General features: G+C 37.2%; 6 protein-coding genes across 10 annotated transcripts in view; 1 reads left to right on the forward strand and 5 right to left on the reverse strand.

Moving 5' to 3' along the window:
* Positions 1-2,223, reverse strand: part of Mid1 (calcium-permeable channel component Mid1) — a 13,923-nt gene extending 11,700 nt beyond the window's left edge. The window contains exons 1-9 of the mRNA XM_076897311.1: positions 2,213-2,223; positions 2,036-2,169; positions 1,794-1,989; positions 1,493-1,728; positions 1,230-1,385; positions 930-1,126; positions 537-726; positions 280-362; positions 1-212 (exon numbers count right to left, since the gene is read on the reverse strand). The exon at positions 1-212 is cut by the window's left edge and continues 7 nt beyond it. Coding sequence (XP_076753426.1) covers positions 1-212; positions 280-362; positions 537-726; positions 930-1,126; positions 1,230-1,385; positions 1,493-1,728; positions 1,794-1,989; positions 2,036-2,169; positions 2,213-2,223 — 1,415 coding nt within the window. The remainder of the gene's footprint in view (positions 213-279; positions 363-536; positions 727-929; positions 1,127-1,229; positions 1,386-1,492; positions 1,729-1,793; positions 1,990-2,035; positions 2,170-2,212) is intronic.
* Positions 2,224-6,856: 4,633 nt separating this feature from the next.
* LOC143424358 (E3 ubiquitin-protein ligase RNF13) lies at positions 6,857-10,762 on the reverse strand. 4 transcript variants are annotated; one of them, XR_013101924.1, is made up of 9 exons: positions 10,236-10,762; positions 9,290-9,584; positions 8,796-8,988; positions 8,430-8,638; positions 8,149-8,323; positions 7,879-8,037; positions 7,576-7,785; positions 7,083-7,373; positions 6,857-6,978 (listed from the first exon to the last, which is right to left on the reverse strand). XR_013101924.1 is itself a non-coding variant. In XM_076896369.1 (8 exons), exons 2-8 carry the CDS (start codon positions 9,467-9,469, stop codon positions 7,144-7,146), a joined length of 1,356 nt encoding a protein of 451 aa, XP_076752484.1. In that variant the 5' UTR covers positions 9,470-9,584; positions 10,236-10,762; the 3' UTR covers positions 7,001-7,143. The 4 variants fall into 4 exon arrangements, 3 of the variants coding, with proteins under 3 accessions (XP_076752484.1, XP_076752486.1, XP_076752487.1); XM_076896369.1 differs by lacking the exon at positions 6,857-6,978 and having other exon boundaries at positions 7,001-7,373; XM_076896371.1 differs by lacking the exon at positions 6,857-6,978 and having other exon boundaries at positions 7,001-7,373; positions 10,232-10,762.
* Positions 10,763-11,817: 1,055 nt separating this feature from the next.
* LOC143424182 (uncharacterized) lies at positions 11,818-16,215 on the reverse strand. 2 transcript variants are annotated; one of them, XM_076896088.1, is made up of 5 exons: positions 16,078-16,215; positions 12,573-14,220; positions 12,325-12,498; positions 12,094-12,234; positions 11,818-12,019 (listed from the first exon to the last, which is right to left on the reverse strand). In XM_076896088.1, exons 2-5 carry the CDS (start codon positions 14,205-14,207, stop codon positions 11,861-11,863), a joined length of 2,109 nt encoding a protein of 702 aa, XP_076752203.1. In that variant the 5' UTR covers positions 14,208-14,220; positions 16,078-16,215; the 3' UTR covers positions 11,818-11,860. The 2 variants fall into 2 exon arrangements, with proteins under 2 accessions (XP_076752203.1, XP_076752204.1); XM_076896089.1 differs by having other exon boundaries at positions 16,074-16,213.
* On the reverse strand, positions 14,448-16,231 carry LOC143424183 (phosphatidate cytidylyltransferase, mitochondrial). The gene is made up of 2 exons (XM_076896090.1): positions 16,103-16,231; positions 14,448-16,032 (listed from the first exon to the last, which is right to left on the reverse strand). Exon 2 carries the CDS (start codon positions 15,648-15,650, stop codon positions 14,538-14,540), a length of 1,113 nt encoding a protein of 370 aa, XP_076752205.1. The 5' UTR covers positions 15,651-16,032; positions 16,103-16,231; the 3' UTR covers positions 14,448-14,537.
* Positions 16,232-17,368: 1,137 nt separating this feature from the next.
* On the forward strand, positions 17,369-18,962 carry Csn6 (COP9 signalosome subunit 6). The gene is made up of 5 exons (XM_076897368.1): positions 17,369-17,673; positions 17,741-18,024; positions 18,096-18,261; positions 18,337-18,530; positions 18,611-18,962. Exons 1-5 carry the CDS (start codon positions 17,436-17,438, stop codon positions 18,749-18,751), a joined length of 1,023 nt encoding a protein of 340 aa, XP_076753483.1. The 5' UTR covers positions 17,369-17,435; the 3' UTR covers positions 18,752-18,962.
* A 13-nt stretch (positions 18,963-18,975) lies between these two features.
* On the reverse strand, positions 18,976-26,394 carry LOC143424956 (uncharacterized). The gene is made up of 16 exons (XM_076897367.1): positions 25,904-26,394; positions 25,521-25,549; positions 24,693-24,837; positions 24,087-24,283; positions 23,855-24,035; positions 23,657-23,753; positions 23,400-23,594; positions 23,072-23,224; positions 22,702-22,978; positions 22,342-22,620; positions 22,051-22,258; positions 21,798-21,982; positions 21,415-21,707; positions 20,978-21,223; positions 20,409-20,591; positions 18,976-20,299 (listed from the first exon to the last, which is right to left on the reverse strand). The coding sequence occupies exons 1-16, from the start codon at positions 25,942-25,944 to the stop codon at positions 20,141-20,143; spliced, it is 2,868 nt and encodes a 955-aa protein (XP_076753482.1). The 5' UTR covers positions 25,945-26,394; the 3' UTR covers positions 18,976-20,140.
* Between the last annotated feature and the right edge of the window lie 1,510 nt (positions 26,395-27,904).

Consider the following 27,904-nt stretch of genomic DNA (forward strand, 5'->3'; position numbering starts at 1 on the left):
GCAGCGGCGACGACCACGCCGGTGACACTGCCCGTCTCGAGGACAACGGAGACCTGCGATCTCTCGACCGGCGAAAGTACCTGGACACCGTAGTCCCCCTTCCGAGGCTCGCCAGCTCCCGATACGGGGCACCGAGGTTCATGCTGCATCCTAAACGTCCAGCTGTTCTCCCTGTTCTTCGTAGCCTCCTTCGGTCGTCGCCGATGATCACGCTTGCCGGTGATACGGCAACGCGTTCCACCGTTCCAACAACGACTTAAACGGCCACCACGTTCTCACCCTACGCGGCACCGACGTCGCTTCGTTTGCTCGTTGCCATTGCGTCGACTTCATGGACACACCCCAACCAGGTTCGCCGACAGCTACCCGAGTACCCACTTTACGTGAGTCCTCTTACCTAACCTTTCCTCCTTGACCTCGTTGCGCTTTTCCCTTTCTCGCTCTCTCTCTCTCTCTCTCACACACACACTCGCAAACATACATACACGCGCGCGCACATACACACAGAGCACACAAGCGCGCACGTACTCACTCACTCCCTTTCTTTCTTTCTTTCTTTCTTTCTTTCTTTCTTTCTCCCCTTTGGCCTCTGTCTCTTGTTTTTCTTAATTCTTCGTCAAATCGCACCACATCGATCGTGATCTCTACACTTCGCGTATCATTTCTCTCGTACAGCACGAAGAAGTGGTTCTCGTCTCGAAGGAAAAGTGAGGTTATGGACCTACTCTTGATAAATGACAGCGCGCATCAGAATCGGCGCGTTAGGGAACGCGCGCGCGCGCGCGCGGCCAAGCGCGCGCACGGCTCCTCTATATCGCGACGATAGAAACTCCAAACGATAGACGATAAAAATCGTCGGATATCTTCTTCTTCTCAAGCGCGGAATGATAACAACTACTTTTCTTCTCGCATCGAACCTTCTAATTTACTCGGGCGTAAATTCTTTCGATCGTTCGACTGGTCCGCGAACCAACGTCGTCGAGAAACCACCTTCTTCTCGTAAAACTCGACGATTCCACTCGAGCCGTTCCGGTACGCGGAACACTGAACAAGATAGAAAACGGACGGATCACGCGTCCGATCGGTTCGCCATCGTCACTATCGGACCGATTCCTTCCACTTTTCACTGCTCGCGTTTACGATCTCGATAAATAACTTTGACTCGATGGGAAGTTTAATGAGCTCGTCGATGCTCCTCGTGGCACCGTATCGTCTCTACGGTGACGCACCTTCGAAATCGCGTCGACTCGCTCGATCGAAACGTGAAAAATGAATCGCACGCGCGAGCTTTTCTATCCTGCACGACCCAATCGCGTACGTATCTAGAGAGGAAGTATCGATACGCCAGTGTCTTTCACGCTTCTCCACGGTTCTCAACAGCCATCCTGTAGTAGCAGCCCGTAAAAAGTCTCTTCCATTTTTTTCTCTCTCTCTCCCTCTCTCTCTTTCTGGTCTCCTCTTGCTTTAGAAATTTATCGAAACAGCGGAAAACTGCGAGAGTGGTAGGCGAAACGGGGCGGCGTTCGGGACGTTACGAAGAGAGGACCCGACGAATCCACTTTTCTCGGTTTCAGCAAAGTAATCTCTCTCTCTCTCTCTCTCTCTCTGGACACAATGGTGGAGCGACCGATAATGATCGCACGACTCGTCAAACGTTCGATCTCTTTTTTTCCTTCCTTTCCTTCGTTTCCTTCCTCTTCCCCTCCTTTTGTTGTGCGCCTTTTCTTTCTTCAACTCCTGCTGCTCTTCCGCGTCCTTCCTCGATTATTTTCGAGGCAGGATCCCGCGTTTACCGTGGCACGAACGGAAAAGCCTGCAACACGGAGGACAGTCGAACCACGCACGCACGCACGCACGCACGCACATACACACTTTTTGGGGTCGTGCGCGTGACACGGAAACACCGACCCCGTAGCCGCGCACCAGCAACTGCGCGCGGATCGGATAACGGACACGTACCGAGAGTCCCTCTTCGAGAGACGACGGAAACTTCGACGGTGTGTCTTCCTTCTCTCGGCTTGTCTTTCCAACTCACGCGCGCACACGCACACACGCGCCGAAATTTCTCCTTCCGTCAATCCCCTCTCTCTATATCTATCGGTTACCCCCACTTTTCCATCCCCTGCTTTTTCCCTTCTCGTACCCGCTTTCGTTTCGCACGATTTTCCTCTTTTTACCCACCCTCTTTAGCTCGCTCGCTTTCTTTCTTTACTCTGTCGCCATTACTCTTCTGACCAACGCACCCCCGTCTCTTTTCGTCTCTCTCTCTCTCTCTCTCTCTCTCTCTCTCTCTCTATCTCTCTCTCTCTCTATCTCTGTCTCTTCTCTGCACGTATTCGTGGCAGGAGCTGTAACCTCGGGTGGATCTCTTGCGCGCGCCACTCTTCCTTCCCTCTCTCTCTCTCTCTCTCTCTCTCTCTCTCTCTGCCCCTACTTCCCTTTCGCCCTATCCTCTTTCTTTTTTAACCCTACCACCCCCATGTATCTGTTTCCATTCTTCCAAAAAAGGTGGATACGATCCGCAAGATGGATCCTTTCGATACGCCGGTAATACTAACGGCACTATTTCCATTACGATTATCGCCAATAATACTGCTAACGGAAAATGGTTAACGATAACACGTCCTTTTTAAACTTGTTCGTGCATCGTGCATCGCGAGAAAATCGGTGACGCGGTCTATTCGGTTAGGATACCGTTACAAAGTAGGAAAGTGTCATGTATCCACCCGCCATCTTCCTTTTTACCACCACCATTTCAATACCTGTTTCCCCGTTGTCTCGATTATTATATCCTTCATTTCGTTTCTGTTTCAAACGATGCTGCTCCTGTACTATCATCTTTACGTTTATTCGTCCCTCTCTTCCCAGCCTCGAAACCGGCCTCTATCTTCCTCGTTGCATTCCCCTTACTCGGTTTTCGGTTCTTCGAGCTCTTCCACCTCCTATTCCCTTTTTCATCCCTCTTGCGCAGCTTCAACAATCCCCTACCGCTGATTTTCCGCCTCCTTCTCCTCCTCCTCCTCCTCCTTCTCTTTACCCGTTCGCCCCTCGGTATTTTTCAGTCTCTCGATTAAAAACAACGGTACACATGCTACCGGTTGCCTCCTACCTCACGCAAAGTATCTCCTGTTATCTTCGCGCACCAGTCGCAAATTCTACCTCGAACAATTTCCACGCTTTCCTTAATTCTCATCAAACAATTGTTCTTCATCTACTTCGATTATCGTGACAAACGTTCCCGACGATCCGAAATTATCAATGAATTTGCTCGCAGGACACCGCTGCGTTCTCTATACGTACGTATCGTCGAGTTCGATCGACGCGCGAGGTCGAGTGGCTGAAAAACACCCGCAAACAGATGAAGGCGCACTTAGATTCGACTTTGCCCGGTGTCTTTTCCCTGACCTACTAAAAATATCAACGTTATTAATAAACGAATCATTTTAATCTCCTGGCGATTATCCCATATTTTTACATGTTAACAGTTGTATTCTCTTCGTCGGTTCTTTTGTTCTTCTTATGTAACATATTTTCCAGAAATATCTGAACATGTTTTACTTCGACGAACAATGGACCACGCTATTTTAAAGGGCCGAGGGGGCATCCGATATTGCCGGCATTGATATAATATGACGAGGTAAGGGAACTTCTGTAAGATGGAAGAGAACAACATTGGCTACTCGTAACACGGCTGCCGACGATGCGGCATTAAAGGCACAAAGCGCATGTACCGTGTTAAAATCCAGAGCGAGCACGTTTTCTTGCGCAGGGATATACGCATATACGAGAAGGCGTATCCTACCAAGGACGTTTCGCACGTTTCTCTCTCACCCCTCTCCTCTGTATTTGCTCTCTATTTCAAAGTTAGGTCCAGAGAGAGAGAGAGAGAGAGAGAGAGAGAGAGAGAGAGAGAGAGAGAGAGAGAGAGAGAGAGAGAGACTATCGCCGCGCATGACCACGGAAGAAGGGAAATATTCGCGAATCGATAATTCGCAAGCAGCTGCAGCGATAGCAACGGGTTAGTCACGCGAACGTCTACATCATTCGATTATTATTTCAGCAACAGACGCTGCTGGTAACGCTTCGAGTTACTGACATTAATGTTGTGATACGTTTCTCTTGTACAATCCATATCCGTATATTACCTGTTCCGAAGTCAATCAGAATACCAGTGACTATCTTGAAAAATACATATCTGTAATATATACCTTCATCGAAGCCACTTGAGCCTAACTTTCCTCGTGGTCGGTTCATATGCAGACGATCGTTTTACATTTTATACTCGGCTCTACTCGAGTCGTAAACACGTGGGCACGTTGTATTTCCCCCTTAGAAATTTCATGCTACAAAAATTACCCGTAACTCACGGGTATATCAGTTTATTTTCGTATGCGATTCGATTCATTCATAATGGTACGATACGTTACTATATACGGACGCAACAGAAAGTTTCCCATCCCATCTATAATTCAACGTGGAAACGAATATTCGTTTGTTACGATAAGGTATAAAATGCTTATTAAGGCCTGGTTGTTTCGTATCCAAATAAACACAAATGCTTTTCACATGATACACTAAACACCTATACTTCTTATGTAACAGACTCCTTTTTTTTCCTCGAGTATGTGGAAGTAATTACTGCGATAGAACCAACAAATTGCGCCACAGTTACAAGATCGTTATCTAACGTACATGCAGCACTTTGTAATTCTTTTCCTCTATACATTATAACCATATGCATAACTCGATTACGTATTATTCAAACAAAACAGTGTCGTTTCCATTTAATATTATTACTGTCTGAAAGCTATAATATATAAGGGAAAATATTACAATTACATATATGCGTAATCGGAGCTAATTAATTACCGGTATCGAACGTGTTCGATTTTGCATGTGATCACCGTTTGTGAAAGATAGCGAAGAGGTTGGAGGAAAGGATGTCGAACGATACGAGTAAAAGAAGAGGAAAGATCAAGAGGATGAATAAGAAAGATTCAAAGGTGGAGGAAGAAATCGGGGTTGCTGCGATAGCGAAGGTGGAGAGGATGAAGCTATTCGAAAGGTTGAAGAGGCCGAAGCTACGAAGAACGAAGCACGATCTTTCCTTGTCATCGCAACCGTCTTTGAGCGATTTTTATACAACAAGGAGGCGAATTCAAACGGCATTGTGCCGTCACGTGCGGCCACTCGTTTTCTCTCAACAGAACAGTGTTGGAACCTCTTTCTTCTGTGCAACCGCAGAACTGTCCTATGTTCTGCCTTTACGTTCGATAAATCGGTAGAAAATTATGCTGCCTTGTCCATTCCTAACGATGCAAACAAATCATTCGATTACTCTCAACTCGCACGTATAGGGGATAAACACGATTTCATTTCTTCCAATAAATGTGAACTTCGAAATATCTTAAAAATAATGTAATCCCTGATCACGTATAAATTTCGTATAAGACCGTACGAGGAGAAACACAAACTATAAATATTTTTTACTTTTATTCGGATAATACATTTAACGTTAAACAATAAAATGATACCAAGTCTAATCCACCGAGTTGAAAATCATACACGACCAAGTAAAAATCCACTTTGTTACATTGTACATACGCTACACGTACGTATATACAGACACACGTGACTGTATATAGGTATATTGACAAGTACGCATAACAAAATCACGCAATGTACCAACTATTTACACAGTTTTATACAACCTTCCCCGTGTTCCTTCATCCCGACTTTTTCGACTTGACTTTTTCGAAACTGACCAAGCGACTGTGACTTCTTCGTTTCCCAATTCACGTAAACTTATTCCCCGTGTATTATTCACATATACCTTCTATAAAATATATTTTTCAATCAACGGCACATAATCTAGTTTCACAAGTATTTCTTATATACATAATTAGGAAACGATTAAAAATATATTGGTTCACCTATGTAGACAATGTTACAGAAACTGTATAGAAGACAAAATGACAAGGGTATATCGAAAAGAATTGTACACGTTAACGATAACATAACTCTTTTGAATCAGTTCAAGTTATTCTCTGCTTGGTTCACTAAAAAAAAATTGAATTTCGTTAACAGAAACATTAACATTCAAAATATTACCTATCAATATTTTTTAGTATTTTTAGTTATACTCTACACGTCCTGCATTAAAGTGACTTCTATTTTTGGTTTTCCTGCTTTAACGCACACGCACACAGCTCACGCACGCATCCACAAACACCACCAGGCAGACACTGAAACACATGTATACACATTCGTATATAACAACAAATAATATTTACAAAATCATGTCGCCTATCATAACGTTAAAATCATGTCGCCTATCATAACGTTAAAATGTATATATATACACACACACATGCACGCAAAAATTGCCACATATATATATATATATATATATATATATATATATATATATATATATATATATATATATATATATATAATATTAACGGAATACAATTGAAACCATTTTATAATTATTCACCTATTTCAAAAATTACCTGTAGTCACTGCGGTCACTAAATAGAAGAGATAAGTGTATATGAATCAATAATTACATGCAAAAATAAAATACTTAGGCCACATGAAGCTAGAAATATAGAGTAACGACAATTTTGGGTAGTTTGATAAGAGATGTTATTGAAAACAAATTAGATTATTTTGTGAAAATAATTTGCAGTCTTATCTATATTAAGTAAGTATCTATGTTTATATATTTAAGACAGCATTTATGTAGCAAGAAGCAAATAGGGTAACAAATAATCCTTATTATTAGAGTAATGGCAGATCATTTTTTAATAAAAAAATTTGGCTTACTTTTGCATAAAATGTACGTTGTAGAAAAAAAAAAAATGCTTGGAAAATAGTGAATGCTAGACAAATGAAATATATATATAAAACATTTGTTATACAAACCTATTTAGAGGTACAAATGATGATAAATGTATACTTCGGGCACTAGTTCTTTGAAATAAAAAATGAAATATTTAAAACATTTAAACTATTCCTCTTTTTCACAGATATATGAAAATTATCAGTAATATATGCTAAATTTTGCAATATCTTACAAGAACATATCAATTGTATCCAACATGTAGTAGTATAATAAAAAACGGATCTTATCGTATTTTATGCAAAAACGTTGTTCCTTTCAGACTCCATGTCAACCAAGTTTGTAGCTCCACTTTCAGTTGGCTCAATGGATCCAGTTGTATTCGATGTTTGCGAATTCGCTACAACTCTCGTATTCTGATCTGTAATTTGAACGACTGGAGCTGGAAACTCCTGAGCATCAGTATATAAATTCACTGTATGCGGTTTAGTGCTGCTCACAGAACATTCCAGATCTGGTAACTCGCCTAATATTAAATCATTAAAATTGTTGTTTACTACCTTATTTTTGTTTGCAATCATTAACCCTTTCCTGCTGTGCTAACCAATTATTTAGGCATTAACAAGAGTAAACTATGTATTATGATAAACCGCACAGTGGGAGGGTTAATAGAAATACTAAAATAATATGCATTTAATAATAACATATATATATATATGTATATATACCATTGATGCTATGAATATCAAATGCTCTAAAAACAGTCCCACTAGATGGTTCTCCAGCGTTTACGCGATCTTCATCATCTGGCGTAACAAAAGATTGTTCGGAATCAGAGCTGCTATTTGAATGCATTGCATCAATGCGCCTTGCATGCGATCTTCTAGCACGGCTAAAAGGATTCTCCCTCTGTCGTGAAAATGTTCCACCTTGAGTACCTAGCAAAATGTTTTTACTGCTGTAATTTACTTTGGTAAAAGCGGTGCCGGCTAAATGCACCAAATATAAAAAAGAATTTAGATTTCTTATACCTTGGTGACCATCACGAATCAGAGGTGTTGTATCGTCAGCATCTGAATCACTTTCGTCAGTAACAATTTGTTCGTCCGCTGCAAAAACTTTTCGCTTACAAACCGGGCAAACCCTACGATTTTTTGTCAGCCATGGGTCAATGCATTTTGTATGATATGCTAAATGCAGATAACATATGATATTTTAAGGAAATAATATTATTAACAGCATCGAAATATATTGTAAATTATTTCTACACATTTACATCGATATATTATATTTATACGAACCATGTGCACATGGTAAAACTCTTAACTTTTCACCTTCTGCATAGTCATCTAAACAAATAGCACATGTTTCATATGGATCACCTTTTGTGTATTTGTGCGTAGGAATTTTTTTCAAACTTGAATTTGGTAATCTATGCCTTCGTTGCCTCCTTCTGTCTTTTATGCACCTAACAATCTACAATTTAGGAAATGACTTGTTACTTGCTTAATTGCTCGTTAAAAATGTGAGAACCAAAATGTTGTTCAATAATTTTAATTTTATTCTGCATAATGGTTCTCACCATAAAGATAACCATGACTAGAAAACAGATGCCAACAACAATAGCAAAAGGTAAGAGTAAGTGTGTTATATTGAATGGAGTATCATCATTAATTAATACAAAATATAACTCATTGTATAAATAATTTTCTTTAATAATCAATCCTGTTATTTCGCTGACAAATACGGATGGTATTAATATTCCACTAGGATCTTTTGCATGCATCGGTTCTGTAACAAATCACATGTGTATATTTATGTTTATCCACCTGTTTCAATACTCTTACTATATGCACATCTATATATAGCTATTTATGTAAATACTTTCATAGATAACAAAGACTAAATTCTTTCTCTTTTTTTTTTTATTCATAATAAAGCTAGTTACCTAATTCGTTGCTATTTACATTATGTATAATTACAGCATCGTATCCAGCTTTCTGTGCCATTCTTACTTTTCGTTCAAAGCTACAGTTATATCGAGCGATCAAAGCAATCCAATTACCATTATAATTGATGTTATTGGGAGGACCCTGTATGTCATGACACGCGGTTGGTGGCTCTGCATACACAACCATACCCTAATAAAATTTCTCATATATCATAAGGCATAATTTACTTTTAATTTTTATTTATATAATACTATATCCCCTACTATTTTTTTTCTTTTTTGTTTTAACAGAAAAATGATAGCATTGAAGTAACATTGTACCTAATTATATATCAACTAAAACACTTATACTTTGACCTTTGGCCCTCTGACAAGATAATTTTTACTCTTTTTCCAACATGTACACATGTATAGTACACAAAACGGAAGAAAAAGAATTAAGTGACATATATATATATATATATATATATATGTATGTATGTATCAAATACCTTAATCCCTTCAGAAGGAATTAAATCTCCAAATCTAGCAGGCATATCCCTGAACTCTTCTTCGATTTGATGCCTTGTCGCTGCAGAAAATACTAAAATATCTGCGTTGTTACATATTACGCAAAATACAAGAAACATAAGCCACAGCTGAAGTTGGTGGCTTAGGCAACACTGTTTCATTTTTTAAAATATCAATAGTATCCACCGTCTTGTCACAACTTTAATGTTTTGTTAGAAAAAGCCTCATTGTATGTACGTTATATTTAATTCCAAGATAGCTTAGCGTCCATTCGTTCTATAGAACAAAATAATAATGTTATTCTGTCAAAATAATCGAGATAGTTTCCTCCTGTATATTATCTGTTTATATGTATACTTTCTTATCCAATTTAATATATTTATAACTTTTTCGCATATACAGGCAGGGGGTATAATATTTACAATCGTTTGAATTGAAAAAGAAAATTCTGACTTTTTTTTATACAACAGCAAAAAGCCTCAACGCGTATCCTGTATAGCAATCTTGAATAAGTGTAATCGGTGTAAAGTAAAATCGCAAGAATTTTAACGTTCTGTTCTTAGTACTTAGCGTTGTAAGCATTACTCACAAAAGCATTATATAAATATACGCACGCAAACACACGCGCGTTGAATAATTTTATTCGTTAAACAATTGATAAACAAAAGGTACGCGTCGACGGTATAAGAATAAAAAGTGATAAAATTTACGTACGAAGCATATGCGTAATTTCGATTGAAGAAGAGATTGACAAACGTATAACGGGGACATAGGTAATAACAATAAATTTCTTGATTTAGTGCATCAATCAACGTCCATAAATGTAACATATACACGCGTGAGTGTACATGCTTCGAATAAATCTGTTTAAATTTGTTTGTCAATAATAATACGCATATACAGTATAGTAGATAATCTGGTACGTACTAATAATTATTCTTCTCTCCTTTTTTTATCCACGATAATGTTACGTACGACACTCTGAGGACGTTCAATTATTGGTTCGGATGCATACACATGTATTCATGCACGTAATTTTATATATATGCCATCAGCGTGCAATAAGCACATCGTTTACACTTCGCATGTCACTTGCACTTCCTTTATTCCGCCTTTCACAAATTTGAGGTTATAGGGATACCTTGGGACGTCCTGGTTATCGTTCACTAATAAAAACGTAAAATTCTTACGATGACATCAGATTGACTGTGACGTTGATTAATCCGCCGAGTAAAGTTAACCAGCAAATGTCAGAGATTCAACACTGTAAACGAATCGCTCCTCGACAACAAACCTTCGCTAAATACGATTCGAACAATCGTAAATTAATAGTAAAAAAAAAAACAATTGAAACAACTTTTCTATTCTAACAATACTGTGTGTAATTTGATCATCGAAGTCACGCGGATATCGTACATATACCTACACACTTTTTTCTCTATTTTCTCGCGAAACTATCCGATATACATGCAGAGTTATGACAGGCGTATAAGTACCCGCGATACAACCGCTAAATTTAAACGTAATTAATACATCAACTTACGACGCATTCATTTAATTCTCTTACATTGATCGAAATATTAACGGGCATACACGAATTATTTTTGAGAGCGTTCGTATATTTATGGAAAAACCTGTTTGTAACTTAAAGAAGTATACATTTTAAAATATTTTATACTTCCACATTGTCTACTATAAAAATATTAATATCAGTTAAATACTAACTTATCAGTGTCACTAGTATTAATTTACTATTAAGCAAACCAAACGTGGATGACACGGTTTTGATAAAAAGTATATTTAAAGTACAGTTGTTACAATTACAATTGGTAGCATTAGAATGATAACATTTATTACATCGAAATGTTCTTATAATAATCACAGATAAAATTAATTACGTAGTAAAATCAAACAAGAAAAGGTGCTTTCCCTTTTGGAGTTATAAAATATTATGCCTATCATGTACAATTTATAATCACATACCTTGTCGATTTTACCGTGGTTCATGGTGAAACATTACGTTTACGTGTATGCACGCATCACAGGCGCGAAGAATGTTCATTTACAAAATACACGATTCGGTAAGTGTAATACGTGACACAACGGAAACTCGAATCACGGTATCATTCAGGATTCATAAAATCTGTCAAAGTGGACAGCATAACGCATAACGCAATTGTTCGGTATTTTCATAAAATAACTAATTGAATTTAATCGGTATCGGTAATAGGTCATTTTTTGTTAGCGTGGCTTCTCGGATGGAAACTAACATTTTATAATTAAAACAATTTTTAACAACATTAACACTATCTGCAATCAGGATATCACTAACTATAGTGATAAAATATCGAATAAATAGAAAAAAATGTTTACACCAAAGTATCGCGTCTGGTGTGAACAAAAAATATTTATAGTTAAAGGCACTCGTCAGCAAAATCACTTGCACCGAATCAAATTAAAAATTTACACTGCATTCAACTAATTCCCTGTGGAATTTATATATATATATGTAATGATTCAGTAAAATATTTATTTACTCTGATCTAGTTTTATTACAACTTTCCACGGGAAAATCTTTCATCGAAGCGTTGCGCCTTGCTAAGAACGGCATTCTTTCGAGCCTGATCGAACCGGTTGACCTGTAGGTCAACATCTCTGTCAAATGGTCTTCTAATTATCTCTCCGCTTGATTTCGCCTTCTTTTCTTCTTTCTAAGAAATTTGTATACATTCCATTTATTAAAAATTATTAGGAAACATAAACGATTATTTAAAAAAGTATGTACCCTTTTCTTTTTACGGAGTTTATCTCGATGTATCTCTAAAAGGGATTTCTCGCGTTTTTTACCTTCCCAACATTCGCTTTCATCACTCTGTTTAGATAACTCGGTGATCGATGCTTTAGCAACGTACAGTTTTTCCTCTTCCTAAAATCATCAGCTTGTATCAACCTTGTATCGCATCTACGTCGATACAAGTATAAAATATAAGAATACCAATAATACGACGATGCCTACCTGGCGTTTTTGTCTTTCAGCTTTCTTTGCCGGTGTATCCGTCCAACACGACCTATCGCGCATATCTGGTCCTGCCCTGACACGAAATTTTCGCGATGTCAATCCTAGATTACTAATTTGATTTGGAGGTAATTCAGTCATCCATTCTTCCCGTTTATTCACCGCACTATAATCCTGAAATGTTCCTCGTTATATAATGTTCAGTTTCTTAAACATTTTCGAACGGTGAATCACATAATTCATTTTACCTCATCTGTTCGTTCGGTTTTAAATTGTTGCGCTCTTTGTTCCAATTGTCTATACACACTGTTACTTCCTAAGGATGGATGATTAGCCGGTAATGGACCTATCCCGTGTTCGCCTTCGGATTCTGTTTGATCTACCTCGTTATTATTAAATGATTCTATGATATGTGGAACAGCCGGGCCTATGACTTTTGTGTTTGTTTCGTCGTTCGATTTTTGTTTCAACAGATGTGGCGGTAATGCTGGACCAAAAATAATATCCGAATCTAAGGCGAAATCATTTTGCGTTATACGATCAGGATTAATACTATTCAGCGTTTCTTTTTTTATTTTATCACTTGTATCCTCTGCGTCGTTTTTTGGTATATCTTTATTTAATTCCGTATTATCGAAGGAATCGTTTACAAATTGCGGCGGCAAAGCCGGCCCATATGTCTTAGTTTTTCCAGCGTACATATGAGACGAGAATACTGCAACGTCCGTTGTTTTTACAGACCCATAATTATTAAGATTGAAGGAAATTTGTTCAGTAGAATTGAAATTTTCTTCTTTACTATTTAAATCAGCTGTGTCTTTTCTTGATTCCGTCAGTATAGGCGATGCGGTACCTAATGTGGAATCTGAAATGGTACCAGAATTATTATTACTGGAACCATAGAACTCATCATTCTTCCCTGCATTTACCTTTGGCGATCCGTCCATGGGTACGATTTCTGTCACTTGCTTTTTTGATGTACTTTCGTATTCGTTGTTTAAATTTCTCTTTTTCGTCTTCATATTGCACTGTCGCGATAATGAGCTCTTATTCTTGGTGTGTTCTGAACTGTCGGACATATTTTCATCAGTTTCCGACAAAATATCAAATTCTGATAAATTTAATTCCTTGTGTTCTTGACTCTCCGCTGAAATATCTCTTTTTATCCTTAATAACTCGTTACCACTATGCCGCTGTTCTATATTCTTAGACGATGGGTATTCTTGTAGCTGCCGATGTTCCTCGTCATCTTTAGTCGATGTCTTTTTATGCGCAGTGTATCTTTCGGTCTCTCCTCGCAATTTATCATGCTCCGAAGATTTCATTTTATACGATTGATAACTTTTCTCGCGACTTCTGTCACAGGCGTGATGCTTGTACTTTTCGCGAGATCTATTTCTGTGCTTCTCGTTTTGAGATCTATCGTTTTCGTTTCTGCTACGACATCGGTCCTGAGATCTGTTACTTCGATGCTCGGTTCGATCTCGATTTTTATGCCGCTTCGTATCTCTTGTTTTATGTTTTGACGATAACGGTGCGCTCTTTGAATCTGAACTAATATCCCTTTCGTTCCTCTGGTCTTTGCCATCTTCGCGTCTTAAGTTTTTCGTATACTTGGTAGAATATTTCAGATCTTTGTCATTAACATCGCGCTCTTTCGAAAGTCTATGTTCTCCTCTGTTACAGTCGTACTTGGATTTGTCTTTTTTATCTTCATACGTTGTATTATTATGACAAAGTCCTTGTCCCGATCCCGATCTCGATCTCGGTAACTTTCCTAATTTTGCGTCCATGTGTACATTATCCTTACGGGTGGCCTCGAAACGAAATCGTCTCCCGTCATCGCTGTCCTGACTTTCGGAATCAGAATCCATTGTTGTCATAATTAGTTACTTGCTGAAAGTACCATAAATTTAATTTTTCATACAAGTACATAAATAAATGCCAACATGGCTGTGCTTTTTTTTTTAAATAAATATACTATACTTAATACGAGTAATGCGCACTATAAATATACACGTAACAGTGTTTACATACTCGTTGTAAAAGTGGCATTTCATAAAAGTGTTTCGAAGCATCGTGTCATGTTAAGCGATATTACCTAAGAAAAATAATTGTAAAACTTGACTGAATAAGAATTTTATTGAAGACCCACTTGCACAAAACATGGTACATATGACAGAATTAAAGTATGAGTAAGATAAACGTTATTACTACTGTAGGCGCTTGTCTGTTTCCTTTGATCGCGCTTGCCTCTTCACGCTATCTACTATTCTTTCAGCTTTGCTCTGACCCGGTTCTAATTTAGGAACAGTCTCTATCTCTGAATTCATTTGTAACATCTTCATTATTTTTACTGTACTATATCGGACCGATTTCACTAGTCCAGCAGTGAGAATTCCTTTTAGACTTTGAGTAATGCTGGATCTCCGAACAATCGCTTTCAAGGATTCTGCTAATATTTCACTGCATTCAGGATCGTAAGCGATCGCACGTAGGCAATCTTCGGTATCTTTTGATCTCGGCCCCTGAGACCATGCCCTGACAAGCTTAACCTGCGGTATTCTGGGTAAATGATTCAGGTGATATATTTTTGCCGCAGGACTAGTATCTTGATGACAGGTGAGAATCATTCCGTTAGACTTTGGAATATCCACATAATTTTCAAAGTGTTGTAAAATTGGGGCGTACAATTGTTTGAAATATGTTAGCTGCGGCACAACGATATTGTTAATTTTATCTTTGTTTTCACCAAAGGTCATTCGAAAATCACCATTGTACGATAAACCAGCTATGGTTTTATAAAATTCAATTTCTGTAAAGTGCTGCGGAAGCAATAATAATGCCGTGTGTACGGCGGAATGTAAATTTTGCAGGAGGGCTGTAGGTAATTGAGAGTATTCATTTGGTTCTATCAATACTTTAACTGGCTTGTGTAATCTTCCTGCTAGATACAAATCATTCCAATCTAATAAATCTTCTATAAGCGAAACTTCAGAAACTACTCCATACTTGATAGTATATCCTTCTGCTATTTTAACCAACGTATTATAATATATCTTAGCGCCCCATTTTTCTTGAACGTTAGTAATGGCTCTGTGTCCAAAAAATCTCAATGGCTGAGCGTAATGTTTGGGATTAAGCTTCAAATTTTCCGCATGCCATTGGTTTACATTGCGAACAACAAATACAAGATCCACCATATTAGTAGACTGATTATTCATTTGCTTAAATACACCCGATCCATACGCGAAGCAAAACTTTATACTCGTTGGGAAACTTTTAAGTATTCCTTTCAATTGCTGAATTACTATGTACTTTTCCATTCTATCGAGATATCGACGATATAATCGGAATATATGTGAAATCACTCGATACCTTTAATTCTGCATAATACTTGTTTGCCTCTTTGAACGTTAAAGTAAAAATCTTAATACAGTCATCGCAGGTGTTTTTTGATTTTTCTCTGTTATAAAAATTTAATTAGAGTACAGTTGATTTGTTTTGTACTATTCAATTTTACACAGACACAATCTAAAGAAAGAATAGAGAATGCTGTAGGTAAATGAAATGTGGCACTTGAAGTGAAAAAAAAATGTTTCGGTCCCAAATCTTCCTATTTCGAGTTTCGATACGAAAGGTTGAACAATTTTTGGATATTTTCTAATCAACTGCGCCCTTTAATAACCGAGATCCGTCCCGTCTAACCTAAAATGTTCACTCATGAATTGTTCCATCGATATACATACTTACTTAAAGTCGATGCAGTGTCCTATACCGATGATTTAATATTGAGTATGCAGTAACTTCAACGGTATGTCCAATTCAAAATAAACAAGAGTAAAGAAATATCAAATTATACAACATATTTTATTTTACTCTACATCGACAACGGAAACACATGATTGCTTGAAGTAATCTGTTTCAAGTCGTATATTGAATGGTAGAGAGATCGCAAATTTTCTGTTCGGTGGTTTCATTGGATTCCGAGATACCGAATTATTTCAGTTTATTAAACCGGTACGATTTCATATTTTTCATTAATTTAATATTTCTATTATTCTTTTCTCCACTCTTCTACGTTTAATTTCAATAATTACGCGTTCCCGCATCAACGTCCAAATTACGTACGTGTAATTTCGAATTATTCAGTTTCAAGAGACAGTATCTCTCACGTCAAATAAATTCGACAACATATCCGTCTCTATCTACAATTTTCTCATCCTAATGTATTCCTTCGGTACACTATCTATAGGGTGTCCCGATACTAAGCAGACAGTGTTTATCTGCACCAGTGTGATTCTTGAACCGATTTTTTAATAACAATAAGTTACTAACGATAACCAATGTTCGATCTCAGACCATGTTCCAACGATAGCGTTGGATTAGCCACCATCGTCGACTCGTCAAATAGAAACGAAAAAGAATCAATACAATGTGCGTCGAGACAAACAATTCTTCTCTTTTATTAAAAAGATACATTAAATACGTTCCTGTCTCGATTCGTTTACTCGTACACGGCGATGCGTACACAACGCATCGAGATTCGTGACTGGCCACTTTTACTTTTCACTTAACATTCTCGCAAACGAGAAGATCGTTTGAAATTGGCACGGAAATCACATCCTGTACGTCGTCCGAGCCGAGTATTGGGACACCCTGTATAAACGATGAGCTAACTCCAGATTGGCTCTTCGCTCTTCTTAGATTTAGAACAATTTCTATCACGGGCCAATATTCTCAACTATTTACGTACAAGTTTATACAATTTTCCCAGTCGAAGCGAAATGTATTGTTAAACCCAATTGCAAAGAAACGTAGTGACCCAACTATATAGATTCGCTTTAGGTCGAACCAGTGACATTATATATTTACACAACCAACGACATTTAAAGACACTTGTTTCCGATATCTTAGCGCAAAGAGTTAATTTGTAAAAAAGCCCGGCATTATAGAAGAGTCACATCGAGGAGTCTCTTCGCGAAGTGAGACTTTTATACAGAACTAATAATTCTGTGTGTATAGAATATACGGTCAGATCTATATACATATATATATATATATATACGTTGCGTATAATAACAAACGAACGGGATTAGAAATTAAACAGCATGGAGGTTGATGAAAATAATGCAACGCCTTCTTTAACGGATACACCGATGGAAATTGACGAGGATGCGGTTGGAAAAAATAGCAACACATCAACAAATCCTTCTTCCAGTGCTATCAAAGTAATGGCATCTTCGGGTACTGTTGGCTCTGTTTCAATCAGTCTCCATCCTCTTGTCATAATGAACGTTAGCGAACATTGGACTAGGCTTCGTGCACAAGAAGGGACGGATCAACTGGGTATACAATTAATATTGTTGTTATTTTCTGTTAATGCTTTTTTTAACGCTATCACTCTTGTTTGTAGTATACGGAGCGTTAATTGGCAAACAGAAAGGGCGCAACATAGAAATAATGAACTCTTTTGAATTAATGTTTACATGTATTAAAGACGACGTTATAATCGATAGAGATTACTACAATGCTAAAGAAGAACAGTTTAAGCAAGTCTTTAGCGATATGGACTTTCTCGGATGGTATACTACGGGAGATATGCCCAACGAAAGAGACATTACGGTGCATAAGCAGCTTTGTAAAATAAACGAAAGCCCTGTGCTATTGAAACTCGATCCAAGACCAAAAAACACAGATGTACGCATTTAAGATTTTTCTACTTAAGATTCTTTTGCTTGGATTGTTTAATTAAATGCTACACGTTACAGCAACTCTCTGTTTCTATGTACGAGTCGGTGATAGATTTGGTTAACGGCGAAGCTACGATGCTGTTTGTTCCACTGACTTATACGTTGGCGACAGAAGAAGCGGAAAGAATTGGAGTAGATCATGTTGCAAGAATGTGCAGCAACGATCAAGGGGAGAGTTCGTTAGGTAAGGTATCAGGACCGTATTTCAGTCACAGTTATTCATGCGAATGACAATATTTAAACCGATGATCCTTAATAGTTGCCGAACATCTCACTGCACAGCACAGTGCAATAAAAATGTTACATTCGCGAGTAAAATTAGTTCTAAAGTACGTACAAGCTGTACAAAGTGGAGAACTAAAAGGCAACCATGAAGTTTTAAGAGCTGCCTGTTCTTTGGGACACAGATTACCGGTCTTAAATAATACCAAATTCAAAGCTGACTTTTACAATGTGAGTATACGCAACAATGTTTTCTTAAGAGAACATTTTCTTTATACATGTTTACTACTAAATATTGTTTATATTTCTAGCAATGTAATGATTTTGGTTTGATGAATTATCTTGGTATCATAACAAAAGGTTGTAACAATATCAATCAATTTGTTAACAAATTCAATATCTTGTACGATAGACAAGGTGTAGGTCGTCGTTTACGAAGTCTCTTTTTGTGATAAGTGAATAGGAATCATTGTTTTTTATACTTATCCATTTTCTATCCTACAAATTTTGTGATTACTCCTGGGATTTGTGAAATTTAAAGCAGTAACTTTTAATTGGTCAGTTAATCGAGTGCTGCAATATACGTGTTGTACCTCCTAAAAATAAACATAAAAATGAAATAAATACCATGTGATTCCAATACACATGTCCATGCCCAAGTTATATACGACATACATTTTCTTTTTTAATATAGAAAGTACATAGAAAGAAACGTTTTTAAACGTATTCCGCGATTTGCGCAATATTATTTGTAACGAAACATCCATCGAGAGTATATAAATGGTGGAGGTGTAATTGTGCTATTTTTTTTTTGCTTCTTTTCTTTGTGGAAGACATCTGTTACATATAATCAGTATATATACACTTTTTTAAACCTTTTCGTTTTCAGAGACTACATTACTTTCTTTTTGTTATATTCCATTTGTATCAATTACACTGATCTGTTTTGTATAAATAATATTCAATATAAAAAAGCAGCCTATATAAAATATGACTAAAAGTCTTTCTAAAAATCTCTATGATTACATATTCTTCGGCTTGATATGTATGCGTGTATATGTATGCATACTATTATACTGTAAAAAAGATAGTATAATATATTGTACCTCATTAATTATTGCAAGTAATTATATCGGGTTACGTACTTAATTTATGTAAACGTAAAACAGAATTGACACGTCATATGATTACAACTGTTAAACTTGTACATTCATACGAACTTCATTATGATGGAAGTTTATAATTTATCGTTTTAACTTTATTTTACAAGATATTTCGCTCACAGGATGATTCTCTCACTGTAGATATATAAAAGCAGTGCCCTATAGCATAGTGGAACGATGTCAACGATCGACAGAATGCCGTCGATTATAGAAACGGTATCGACTCTTGATATGGTATTAATGTTTTTCACGAGTGAAGTACGGCTACTGTGTTTGAGAGTTTTAATGAGAAAATCATCTTGCACATTACAATAACAGTACTCGACACGTTGTCCGCATAATGTATTCTGAAACGTATGGAATTTCTCAGCTTCAAGTTTAATTAATGTTTTTGTACGTTAAATTGTGCGATTCTGTTTGATATTGCCATTGATATGAAACATTTAATCCTGAAATATTCATGTTCCTTTTTGATTCGTATAAATCTTAGAAAATTAAAAGTTTTTTTTTCATTGTGGGACACTCCAGAAGTACAATTCTGAAGTACAGTTTACTTTCACAAATTACAAAAGACACACGACCATTTGTTGTACTCTCATGTTATCCTCAAGTATTTAAGAGGCTGTCTTCGATCATGGTAGCAAGAATATCTACCAGAACTGACAGCATCGAGTCGGGCTAAGGACTTGGTTTGTCCATACCAATTATTTCCTCAAAAAGTGTATTCCTTCCTTCTGTTCTTTCTTCGATAGTATGTAATGCAAATCTTAATGTTGCCGCGGCTAAATCACCGACCGACCAATGCCTGTCCATGAGAACTCTACTCACAGTATCCAACTAAATGTGCCCACCAAAGTTAATAACAAAAATTAATATAAATTTATAGAATATTTCAATATAGAATGCAACTCAATTTATCATATTTAATCAATATCGTATTTATTACCTTGGACAGTCTGGGATTTCCTGTAGTGTAATATATTAATTTTGGTACTCCTGCCAGAGAAGCGGCAAGCCATTGAATAACAAGCTTCAACTGTGGATCTCCCTTTAAACGGGATCCACATCCCCAATTACCTGTAGCAACAGATAATAATCCACCTATTTGTGGATTACTGTCTCTCGGTATCTAAAAAAAATGTGTTAGCTAATTCAAAGTTGTACTAGTAATTTTCAAGCCATTGAAAATTATTAGGTTTTTTTCTCTTTATTAGACAATGTTATTATTATTGGAAATATAAAATGTAATATTTTATTCTAAATCTTACTAATTGTATTAATATACGGATGAAAAACATATTGAAAAAATGATCAGATAGAATGAGAGACAAATCATTAGTTATTGGGAATGCAATTAGAGAAATATTTTAAGCTACATAAAAGAGCATTCATTTGTAATTTACCATGCAATAAGTAATTAAGCGTTATCATTTTAAAACGCAATTTGTGACATTGTTACATGCATGTTACATTTATGGAATAGAATGAACATTATTTGTAACAAAAAATGCTCACATGAAATGCAACTTTATCGGCTCTAATGTCGAAAGATTGTACCGTGTCTATTCCTTTTAAAGATCCAGATGTATTTAAAGGAATAGGATTAGATAGATGCACGGTAGTTTCATCATCGACCAATGTTTGAAAAACTTCAGATGTAAATGTTACTGTCCTAAGCTTTCTACGCTGGATATCCTTTACCTCTTTTGATACTGTATGATTACATGAAGCATCTTCATAATATTCTACGTCTTCGGATACCTGCATAGCGTAATGAACTAATAAGATTTGACTATGTGCGAAAAATCATCTAAGATAATGTGTGTATGTAGTTTTTGTCTCTCATTCCTCGTTGATACAGTAATTTAAAAATCCCAAAATGCATAATCTATAGAATCATTACTAAATGAAGCGATTTTGATTAAAAGAAAAGAAAACATCTTGCTCCTTACTGATTGTTGCCTCCTGTTTTTCTGACGAGCAAGTTCTAAACTCAAACTTCTCACAGCCAAAGCTAATTTATGGGTTTGATTAACATCAGTGGAATCGATAAATGGTTGAGGTTCACCCTCTTGAAGTGGAACGCCGGCGAACGATTCGCTAAGAGCTCTTTTCAATAAAGAGCTAGCGAATCGAACAACCGCTTTATCTCTGGCATCTATCTCACGCGATTCGTCTGCTGCTATAGGATCTTCTAACCACCTCGCTAGTTGTTCGTAAACTTCCTCGAGCTCCGAACAAAAGTCTAAATGTAAGAAGATAAGTCGGTTTATTTATTTTTAGAAACTGACGAAATGTGCGCGATGTTATCTATAAAATGTTCTCTAATACTTGCCAGAATTATATTCAGTGCTGAAACTATATCTACTACTAGCACTTGTATCTCTTCTTTGTAGCGTAGGTTGGTTTTGCCGGAATCTACCTAGCCACTTTTGTTCAGCCTCTAAAGATACTTTCAGAAAATCTTCATCCACCGTCTCGTCCCTTAGAACGAAACCTCTCGAACCCCCTCTTTTCACCCTACAATTGTTTACATAAAAAATAGAAATTTGCAAATATAAGTAATGCTTTTACATAAATATCCTTACTTAATATCTTGATCGCAAACATGACTTCCGGATACACTTATCCCTACCGCGTAACTACTTTCTCCGAATGAAGTATTCGACGAAGCAGCTCCAATAGCTGTATTTTCTCGTTTTAATGCGTCCCTTAAACGTTGGGCAAATGTCCCCCTACGCTCTGGAGTGTCTAATTGAGAGCTGTAGCGTTTAGTAAATTTTTGTTCTTCTTCTTCTACATATCGCGATAAATGATATTATACAGACTTCATAACGCTTTGTACAGTAAAATGTCCGCTAAAAATACTACATACATACCGAGGTCTTCGTCTACAGTGTCTTTGGCGCTGTGAAAACTGTCTGTACTTTGACTGTTACAGCTACTATAAACCGACATTTGACCAAGTGATTTTCGCGTAACTGGTAAAACTTCACCACTGGACCCAAGAATAATAAATCGATTCCTTTTGTGTGTATAACTGGCATCACTACTTATCTTGTAAGGACTCGATGGTCTTGTAGATTTACCATTGGGTTTACTACGCACCTCTGTTAAGATATCGTACTTGCTCGTATGCTCTTGTGCAATAGATTTCGCTAGAGAAGGAAATTGGTACAATAGAGCTCTACGTTTATTCTATAATAACAGTTTTCGTTCTAACGTTTCTGTTACCGTACCTTCTTTAGTACCACTGTTTGTCGACAGTGCTTTATCATCGCTTTCTATTTCTGGAGGTGTACTACTAAAACTCTCTCCGATCGGCGACAATCTCCTAGAACCAACTGCTCCGTCTGGATCCGATTCTGACTTTACAGGATCGGTGGGACTGCTTGGTACATGTCTTTGCCGAAATCCAAGTAGCGATTTATTCATTTCTCGCAGTATGTTATCTTCTTCGAACTGTGACAATGGTAATCGTGAGTAATCTTCAGGATCGATACAACACACTGTTACCTGTGTAAATGGAAATGTTAAAGAAACAGCTTTGCTACTTGTCGAAACGGTTTATAAAATGAATTTGAGAAAAATAGCATAGTATGTACTAACGATATTTGGTTTTACTAGAGCTTCGAATACAGCTCTATTGCGAGGATCGTTTATTCTAGATATATGTCTAACTCCTTCGACTAGTAAAACTTCGTTGTCTTCCAGAGCCTCAACTGACAATATTGCCGCGAGCATTTCGGGATGTGTTGCTATCTAAGAATTAAATAAATAACTATAATTGTTCGCTGCCTTTTGTCTTACTTTCTTTCTTTCTTTCTTTCTTTCTTTCTATTTTTCTTTCTTTCTTTCATTTTTTTCTTGTTTCTTTTGGAAAAGCCACGATTAAATCTGATCGAAATTATTTCTCTCATGCGATTTAATTATTTACATGTACAGTTTCTTGCGTAACATCACCATCAAGTACACCGCCGCCAAATTTTGCGCTTGCGAAGCAAACTCGCAATACTTTAGCTTCTGGTTCCACTCTGTCTAGGCGTCCTTCGTGGCGTATCATCAACGGGCATAAAGGAACATTGCTCTCCAGCCAATCTTCAATGGTTAACCATTGTTTCGATGTCATTACCTAGAAAAATTCTATATTCGTTTCGATGTCGAGAGATTCGGATCGTTGCGTACAGTCCTTACCTGTCTGGAAATGATCAGTTTCCCGTCCAATGCGTTCTCGTTATCGAGATAGTCGTAGTAGCGGAATATACTTCTCAATTTAGCTTTTTGTCCATTACTAAAGAAAAAAAAAAAAAAAAAAAAAAAAAAACAAAGAACAGTGTTACATTTACATGAAATATCTTTGTTACACAATATCTTGAAACTTGTGACCCTTACTTATGAAGATGCTTGAAGAAATTCGTGAAATTGAAGTCCCGTAAAGTTGGATGTGTCTTCGCGGTTCTCTTTGGATACGTGGAGAAGAACGCATTCGCGATCAGAGACGAAACGAAGGCATAGCTGTACTCAATGCAATCCTCTACACAACGTAGACAGACAACACATATGCCCTCTGGTTCTACATTGGATTCTATTATCATTCGCTTGATATGAAATCAATTTGTATTACCTTGCTGTTGGAGACTAAAATGTAAACCTTGCGGAGGCTTACATGACCTAAGAGCTTTCGCCCTCTCTACCATACGCGGTATCGTGTTTAGAAAAATCTGATCCCGTTCGGTGGAATCAAGATCGTTATCGAGGAAGGTTCCTAATCCGCAAAATAATTCGACATCTTGTACGTCCTCCTCGGGATCAAGACTTATGCTGGAAAAGAAAAGTTACGTATAGTAAAATGCATAATTTATGGCTGGTCGATGAAAATGCGTAGAAACATGTAACAGTTAGAGAAAGAAAAGAAAAACCATTTCATACAAGGATGATTATTGTATATACAAAGTGGCGTTGCACTTAAGATTATTCGGGATTACATTTTTATGGATACTTAGATAAACGTTTCATTAGATACCTTTTCAGTATCCACTGTTCCTCGTATCTTTATAACAGCATGTAGCAAAAAAAAGTCGAGTTCGTTAATACTTTCGCGAGATAGGACAGTCGAATCAATTCGATCAACATATTACGGTACATATTAAATTCGCGTCGCCGGTTAATTGAAAACTCACGTGTACGCGTGATATCCGTTTAAAGTTCATCTAGAGTTATTAAAACTTACTTGCACATGTCGTGCAATCGTTGCATCGCTTCGATCAAATCGTCAGAATTCCTGGCGGCAGCGGCTCGATCCAGTTGCTTTACCACAGCTGGCCACCATGGTAAGTCGCAAGGCAACATTACTAGAGCCATTCCTAGTCGTCGATCTAAATATCAAACATCATGGTATCAAATATCGCACATACGCGATCCATTCATGCGTAACAGGTCCCGGGGCAAAAACGACGCTAATATGTAAATCGGTAATTCGTTTCCTTACGTACTCCCACTGCATAATATTCCATGAAAGAGAACGGGTAAATAGTTGTGGCGAATGAAATTTGAAAAAAGGAACGCCTTTTGGCTGCTGGCCCAACACGATTGTTTCACTGAAACTATCTGCATGCAAGCTGCGCGTAAATCTTCGCAGCCCGGCCGAATATACAATGTGTACGCTGGCCAAGAACCGGACACTTGTTATACGTGTTATTAATTCGTATGCAGTTATTACCACGATACCGCACATTTACGATTCAATTCTCTCCCCTCGTGCGTTTTAAAAATTATCGCGCGTAAGTACTCGCACGTTCTATCCTTTGGAAATGATTCTCGATAAATACACGTTTGTAACAAGCGCGATAGTTATACTCGAATGATAATAAATACTTGGTGTACGTATCGTATATTAAAAATCGAAACGAATGTTTTACAGATCCGGTAAGTTAATATGGAATTTCACACAGCGTGAAAAGTGGACCTTCCGATCGTACGAAAATTATAATACGTATCGACAACAACTTTTAGCTAGCCGAACAAATATATATAATGTATATATCAGCAATTAGTTTACCTGACACTTTTCCCGGTTCACATTTCAAACTGTAAACATATTAAAATATTAAAGGTACATAGGTCGATATGTGATTTTCATTAAGCGTTTTATACAATAAAGAGGTGAGAGTGTATGTATGTATGTATGTATGTATACATGTAATTAAGTGTATACATATAAGTCACCATCAATATTTTCATACAATTCCTTGAAATTGCTCATGCGCTCGGCTGAAGGGGTTGTGTGGTTAGTAACCTTTTGTCACGAGGCCATCGTAATTAATTTCTCTGATATGTAGGTGGTCAACTAGTCGGTGATTTGATAAACGTTAACACGTAAGTAAACAGATAAAGAGATAGGAGATGTTCTCTACTACTTGAAACTATAATTTACATAATCACCTAATTCGCTCGATAGGTTGCCGATCAGCTGACGCGATCATGAACAAAGTCAGAACTCAAAGTGTGCCATTGCGTCAACGAACACGCCGCATATCATACAGTGATCACTCATGTAATTTTAGCGTCTTTAAAATGTTTAGTGCACTCTACATGCATAGAGTCGGATATCAATGATTCTCGCCAATAATTCTTGAAAGAAATATTAACGATTCCTCAGTACGGTAGAGCTGGTTTCTCCACGACAAACTCGTCGTGCGTAGTTGCCGAATTGATTGATAAACAATGCTGTGAAAGATCGAACATACCTTCGCGGATAGGTGGTACAAAGCGCCGAAATGTACCACCGTTGACTACAATACTATCGTCGTACACACGCGATGGCTGTCTTTCCCTTTACTTTGTCCACAAGCCGCAACCGGCGATTGGCGTTGCGTACACTATTTATAGACCGGCGCCGGCGCTCTGCCAAACTCTATATAGAATTTTTAACGGTGTAAGTCTGTTTATAATATCTTGTTCAATCTGTTTTACGCGTTAATCGTTATAATGCAATATATAACGGAGGATAATTATATTTAACATCTCTATTCGTTAACAGACAATTGTCCTAGATAAAATGACGATAAAAGCTTGCGCATCGAGTCATTTTAACCAAGTATTATACTTTCTTGCGTATTCGATACTTGTACGCGTATATACGTTGTATCCAGGTAATCGTGGATAAAGGAGAATTCTACTTTATTAATTGTTACAAAGAAAGGAGGTCCCTAAAAGGAGGAAAGGGATACGCAAGTATACTTCACTACATTTTCCCATTAAAGTATACACGTGTACGTATATTTGCATTTACATACATCGTTATACATCTTGCGGTACTTATAAACATGATTTATAAATTGCCCGTTATAAATTGCAGCGGACGCGACGAAATCTGTAGTTCCCCTTCGCACGATCGGTATTCAAAAGTGTAGGACACATGATTTCCCATAGGACGATAAGTATATCCTTGTCTCTGCAAATATACGATAAATGTTTCACCAAGGAAATCCGTGTTTAGTTGCGTGCATATAAATACTTAGCCGATAAAAATAGGTTCGATTAAAGTACATTCAAAGCAATGTCAATAAGTATATGCAGAATTTTTTATTGTTAAGGACTATATTATTGTATGTAACAAGGTATGACGCACTTATATCAATTAGTCCGTACATTCGTTATACATGTGTATGTATATATATATAATAGATATAATAGATATAACAGATACGGTTCGCAGAATTCGTAGAGATTTCAATACCCGATAAGAAATACCAGAAGCAATACCAGAGAATCTCACTCGTTGAAATCACTTTCTTTCCTATTGTATGTTTCGATTAATTGCATATCAAAAGTATTGTACATAGTTCTCGCATAATCATGCGTGTACAAATACGCTAAAAGTGCACGTATACCTACATACAATGTATCCATAATTTGTTTTTCCGGCGCCTGTAAGCATACTACCAGACGATTGTGTTTCCGACAGGTGCCACCACCTTGCGGAATAATTTGTCTGATTTTATATATAGTCACTATTTTTATATAGTTACTGTATCGAAACGAGACGAATAAGAAATTCGTTAGAAAAATTCAATTCAACACGTAAGCAGACTAGATCATTTTATGCATGGTATTTTATTATTACGTGTCAGTGGATTGATTAAAGACCTCGTACCTCGTATAAAGTATAACTCTAGTTATTTCAATTCTAATGAGTTCCCAAGGTAATGCGACGCAAATAAAACATTTTACTTGCATCCATTTTATTGTTTGATATCTTTGTCATCTGTAATCGATATTCCATAATTCTGATTAAAAAGCATTAATCTCCAAACGGTAAAGTAAAGTATGAGGCACAAGGACAGGTAGGCACATGGTTGTATTCATTAAAATCGCGATCGTGTGTTCCAATGGTCTCCGAAAGCGATTGTGCGGAGCTGTGGAGAAGAAGGGGATTTTCAT

Source organism: Xylocopa sonorina, chromosome 6 (assembly GCF_050948175.1).
Source record: "Xylocopa sonorina isolate GNS202 chromosome 6, iyXylSono1_principal, whole genome shotgun sequence".
NCBI classification, from domain to species: domain Eukaryota; kingdom Metazoa; phylum Arthropoda; class Insecta; order Hymenoptera; family Apidae; genus Xylocopa; species Xylocopa sonorina.

Excerpts from the sequence above, each read along its gene's own strand:
- LOC143424358 (XM_076896369.1), bottom strand. The coding sequence starts at position 9,469 with ATGAAACAGTGTTGCCTAAGCCACCAACTTCAGCTGTGGCTTATGTTT. Across the intron at positions 8,038-8,148 it reads AGTTTTACCATGTGCACATG|CATATCATACAAAATGCATT; the intron begins GTTCGTATAAAT and ends ATCTGCATTTAG. Across the intron at positions 7,786-7,878 it reads GATTCGTGATGGTCACCAAG|GTACTCAAGGTGGAACATTT; the intron begins GTATAAGAAATC and ends ACATTTTGCTAG.
- LOC143424182 (XM_076896088.1), bottom strand. The coding sequence starts at position 14,207 with ATGACAACAATGGATTCTGATTCCGAAAGTCAGGACAGCGATGACGGG. Across the intron at positions 12,499-12,572 it reads AAACCGAACGAACAGATGAG|GATTATAGTGCGGTGAATAA; the intron begins GTAAAATGAATT and ends GGAACATTTCAG. Across the intron at positions 12,235-12,324 it reads CTGAAAGACAAAAACGCCAG|GAAGAGGAAAAACTGTACGT; the intron begins GTAGGCATCGTC and ends TGATGATTTTAG.
- LOC143424183 (XM_076896090.1), bottom strand. The coding sequence starts at position 15,650 with ATGGAAAAGTACATAGTAATTCAGCAATTGAAAGGAATACTTAAAAGT.
- Csn6 (XM_076897368.1), top strand. The coding sequence starts at position 17,436 with ATGGAGGTTGATGAAAATAATGCAACGCCTTCTTTAACGGATACACCG. Across the intron at positions 18,025-18,095 it reads CAAGACCAAAAAACACAGAT|CAACTCTCTGTTTCTATGTA; the intron begins GTACGCATTTAA and ends TACACGTTACAG. Across the intron at positions 18,531-18,610 it reads TCAAAGCTGACTTTTACAAT|CAATGTAATGATTTTGGTTT; the intron begins GTGAGTATACGC and ends TTATATTTCTAG.
- LOC143424956 (XM_076897367.1), bottom strand. The coding sequence starts at position 25,944 with ATGATCGCGTCAGCTGATCGGCAACCTATCGAGCGAATTAG. Across the intron at positions 24,284-24,692 it reads CGATTGCACGACATGTGCAA|CATAAGTCTTGATCCCGAGG; the intron begins GTAAGTTTTAAT and ends TTTCTTTTCCAG. Across the intron at positions 21,708-21,797 it reads CAGCACTGAATATAATTCTG|ACTTTTGTTCGGAGCTCGAG; the intron begins GCAAGTATTAGA and ends TCTTACATTTAG.